This window comes from Mus caroli, chromosome X, assembly GCF_900094665.2.
Source record: "Mus caroli chromosome X, CAROLI_EIJ_v1.1, whole genome shotgun sequence".
Lineage (NCBI taxonomy): Eukaryota > Metazoa > Chordata > Mammalia > Rodentia > Muridae > Mus > Mus caroli.
The window spans coordinates 68,822,668-68,827,338 of record NC_034589.1 but is presented as its reverse complement, the minus strand read 5'-3'; the positions used below and the strand labels follow the sequence as shown (position 1 = coordinate 68,827,338).

The 4,671-nt window shown below is 51.4% G+C and overlaps 1 protein-coding gene across 4 annotated transcripts in view; it reads left to right on the top strand.

Moving 5' to 3' along the window:
- Positions 1-585: 585 nt before the first annotated feature.
- Positions 586-4,671, top strand: part of Pdzd4 (PDZ domain containing 4) — a 30,542-nt gene continuing 26,456 nt past the window's right edge. For 2 of the 4 annotated variants that reach the window (XM_021153226.2, XM_021153223.2), the window contains exon 1: positions 586-1,269. In XM_021153226.2, coding sequence (XP_021008885.1) covers positions 1,210-1,269 — 60 coding nt within the window. In that variant the 5' untranslated portion in view covers positions 586-1,209. The remainder of the gene's footprint in view (positions 1,270-4,671) is intronic. The other 2 variants (XM_029473559.1, XM_029473560.1) reach the window with 2 other exon arrangements.

The window sequence follows — 4,671 nt, the reverse complement described above, 5'->3', positions numbered from 1 at the left end:
TGGGAGGGAAGAGGCTAAAGGAGAAGTGTGAGGAGGGAAGACTGGAACTGAGAAACAGATAGCAGTTTCAGTGCAAGCAAGGGGGGTGCCCATAAAGGCCCCAAAGAATGAGGCTTCTCTGTAGTTCTCTTGCCACCTACAGCACCCCCACGTTTTTCTTCTAAACAAAGGTATCCGTTTCAGAGACAGCAAGTTAAAGCAGGGAACCAGTCTTTAAAGAGAGACAGAGGAAGGAGTACAGACATTGGGGCTGATACATTTAGAACCTGGAAAAGGGGTGAAATAGCCTCTCCTTGAGACCAAGGCCCTGAACTCTCTTCAGGAGACCAGGGAAGCTTCTTCTTCAGACAGGATCCTCTTTTTTCAGGGATACACCTAGCAGACAGGTCCACTAGACACCTCGCCCTCGGACATTGGCATTATCTGGTCTCAGGGACTCAGGCCCCGCCCTCAGCTCCCTGCGCCGACTCCTGAGGCCCCCTGCCGCTCCCGCCCGCACCCAGCCTCTGCTTCTCCCACGCGCGTGCGCCCCTTCTCTGCACACCTCCCCCGCTGTTGCTGCGGGCGCGGGCGGGCGCGCGCGCGCGCGTTCCGGTGTCCCAGGCAGGAGCTGGAGACAAGCGACCGGCTGTGGGCCAGGCTCCGAGAGAGCGCCGTGAGCCACAGAAGCGGGACCCTGCGAGGCTACAGCTGGCGTGGGCCTGGCCGCCTCTCCGTCGGCGGGCCGGGCCACGTCGCCAAGCCCAGAGGCTGGACTCCCGGGGCTGATGGCCATGGGCGGGAGCTGGAGACGACAGCGGCAAAGGCAGCGGCAGCGGCCGGCCCCGCGGGCGGGGAGCCGTGTGGCCCACGGCCCCTGACAGCCCCTGACGGCCCCGGCGGGCAGGCGCGCTCCCGCGCCTCCTGGGGTGGGGGGGGCCGTAGCCAGGCAACGCCCGGCGCGCCCGCCCATCCCCCGCCGCCCTTTTTTTCCCCTGGCTGGGTGCGAAGGAGCATGCCTGTGTCTGGCCTCGGCCAGCAAAGAGTTAAGTCGAGAGGCTTGGAGCTGCCTTCCTCTTGGGGGCGTGCCCCCCTCCCCCGCTAGGCGGCTCGGCCCCCCGGGGTAAGGTATGGCCCCGGGCCCAGGCCCGGGACCAGTGGTCCCACGCACTGGCCAGTGAAAGATACCTTCCTCTTCCCGCTCTCCTCTTTCCCTCGCCGGCCAGCATCATGGGATGTAATATGTGTGTGGTCCAGAAACCGGAGGAGCAGTACAAAGTGATGCTTCAGGTAGGGCGCCTGGGCTGCTGGGGAGAGGGTCGCAGCCGGACCTAGGAAAACTGTAAACCCCGAGGGGTTGGGCCAGGTAGAGTCAAGAAAGGCAGGTGTGGGAGGGCTCGAGGGCTCGAGAGAAAAAGGTAGGGAGCTGATCTCGCCCTCAGATTACGGGTTGCTGGGTGCTGGCGCCCTGTGGGAACCATCCAGGGATGGAAGGAACTGGGTGAAGAAGATATGTAGGTGTTCAAGGCACATCACCTGGCACTCCGAGTGCGTAACGACCTCTAACCATGTGTCCAGATCAGCCCAGGTGGGAAGTTAAGATTCTGTCCCGGGACAGTGAGGCGCTCAGTGGCCCGCGCGGGATGGAGGTTGCATAGCAACGGTCTGGATTCCCCGCACATGGTTCCAGGGATGGACCCTGACCCAAAGAAGCAGTGAAGTGCCTGCGGGACAGAGGCCGAATTCCGGGGCTGGCAGGCCAGATTTAAAACGGCATCAATGGAGCTGTTTGAGTCCCCATTCTTGGGTTTGAGTGCCCATTCTCCCATCCACTCTCTAGACTGACTCAGTCACGACTGTCGATTTCAGGGCCTCAGGCATTTTGGGTGAGTGGGTGACGCGGGGATCGACCGGTGGTGCCCAGCACGTGCTCTGTCTTATGGCATTCGCTTTGGCCTGTTGGGCCTTGAGGACAAGGAGGGTGTTGAAAGCGACGCGTGCGGGGCGGCAGGAGACACCCTGCTGCCCGCTTGCACCTTGAGCCACCTTCTCAGCCACGAGTGGGGTTTCCTTGCCTGTGCGTGGCGTGACTACGTGAGTGCGTGCCTGTGCCCCGTCTGTGTGTGCGCAGAGGCTCGCCAGCCCCGCGCGTCTATACTTTCTGTGTGTGCACCCTGAGAGTACTTTAGTGAAATGTGTCCAGGATGATGTGCACTGAAATATACTAGGGCTGAGTGTAGAGATAAGAGGGAGTCGGGACCAGGAGCCAAAGTGGGAGCAGACAGGTGAGTCTAGTGACTTGTGCCCCAGCTATTGAACTTGTTGATCCGAACCAGGGAATTAGTGCGCGCAGGTGTTGGCTGGGGGAGAACCTGTAGGTTTCTGGATGAATAGAGGAAACACCTTCAGGAACGTGGCGGGAGTAGCAGGGGAGATTGTGTCAATCATAGTAGTGTAGTGGTACTGAGGTGGCCTCGGGAGCCCAGAATTTTTGCTGTGATCTTACTAGAAAGAATAGGAGGTAGTGGGCAAGAGAGGGTGGGCATGGAGGGCCAGGTTCGGGGAGGTCTTGTCCAAGCCTGCTGGCGTTTCTGGTCTTCTCTATTTGACTATGTGTGGTCTCCTGTTGTCTGCACAAAGCCAAACAGGCCACATCCGTGTTGTTTCTCCTCTCTTGTTCCTACTGTTTGAAGTTCTCACCTGTCCAATGCTACGCCTAGTGGAATAAGACTCAGAAATTAAGCCGGGTAGTGGTTGGGGAACGCCTTTAATCCCAGCACTTGGGAGCCAGAGGATTTCTGAGTTCAAGGCCAGCCTGGTCTACAGAGTGAATTCCAGGACAGCTAGGACTACAGAAAAACCCTGTCTGGAAAAACAAAAAGCAAAACAAAACAAAAAAAGAGCCAGACAGTGGTGGCGCGCGCCTTTAATCCGGGAGGCAGAGGCAGGTGGATTTCTGAGTTCGAGGCCAGCCTGGCCTACAGAGTGAGTTCCAGGACAGCCAGGGCTATACAGAGAAACCCTGTCTCAAAAAACCAACCAAACAAACAAACAAAAAAAGAATCTGAAATTACCTAGCTTGGGGTACCGACAAAATAGGTTCAGCAGAACCCATTGGATTTCAAAACTAGGACTGCCTCCATTGAGGTTTCAATGAGCAGGAAGGCTGAGGTGAGCCTAGGTAAGAGAGTCCCTGTGTTTAGCTCCCATGGTATGCTACTTTTTTAAAGTTTGGACACAAACTTTCATTTTCTTGGTTCTCCTTGACCCAATTAGAGACCAGATGTTTTTTAAAGGCAGAACTATCCTTTCAAATAAAGTAAAAACAAAAGGAATGAATATAGAAACAATATATGGAAAACAATGAGATCTATCAGATAGCCTGAATGAGTAGCTTATGGGAGATGAATACTCATATAGGCCTCAAGGAGAGTCTCCTTCAGAGCAGAAGGAATTTTTTGCTTTAAAAACCCAGGCAGTTTTCAGAATTAATGAATTCTGCTTCCTGAGATCCTTAAACATGTGTGCTTCCTCCATATTGAGTACTCTTCTCCCTGTCTCTCTCTTTGTTTCTTAAATTTATTTGCCTTTATTTTATGTGCATTGGCATCCCACCTGCTTGCATATCTATGTGACAGTGTCAGATCTTGGGGTTACAGACAGCTGTGAGGCACCCAGACCCACTACATGGGCACTAGACCTGAACCCAAGTCCTCTGGAAGAGCAGTCAGCACCCCTAACTGCTGAACCATCTGTCTAGCCCCCTCCTTGTATCTTTCAAAGTGATTTCATCCATGTATACTCATGACCTCTACAACTTGCCAGTACAGACTTTCTCACCATGACACACTAGAACGTCAAAGAAAATCATAGCTTTTAGATATCAAATTCACAGTCCATACAATATATCTTTTCAAAGAGTACATTTCAGTGCTTTTGGCTATTGTGGCTAATATTACAACGAATACTGGTATATAGATATCTGAATCCCTGCTTTCAATTCTTTTGAATAATACCTAAAAATGGAGTTGCTGGATCATATGGTAACTTACAGAAGTACAGTTACTTCTCAGTGATGGTATCATTTAACACTAACACAAGGTTCCAATTTCTCCACATGCTTGTCAACACTTGTAATTTTCTGGTAATAAAATTGCATCTTTTTGTGGATTTTTTTGTTTGTTTGTTTGCTCAGATATAGTGCTGGAGATGGAAGCCAAGGACTTGCACATGCCAGGCAAGAGCTCTACCAAGGAGCCATACCCCCACCCCCATTGTGGATTTGGCAGTTTGCATATCTATTGGCTAAATGCAGTAGAGCTTCTTTTCTCATGCTTATTGCCCATTTACATATCTGTATGCTATTATGATGGAACAGTCTAGGAAGCTTAAAGTTAGGAAGTACTTAGACTTCCAACTTTATCTTTTTTTAAAGATTGTTTTGGCTTTATTGGGTCCTTTGTTTCTTTCCATATGAATTCTGGGATCATCTTGTTTTCTGAAAATAAACTGGAATTTTGATGGGGTGGCATTAAATCAGATTGTAATTTATTGCCTGTTTATTTGGGCCAAGTCTTTATTTCAAATATTGCTTGTATTTCCTTTGTTAAATTTATGTTAGATAAAAAAATTGTTAGGATTTTTTGTTTTGTTTTGTTTTGGTTTTGATTTTTCGAGACAGGGTTTCTCTGT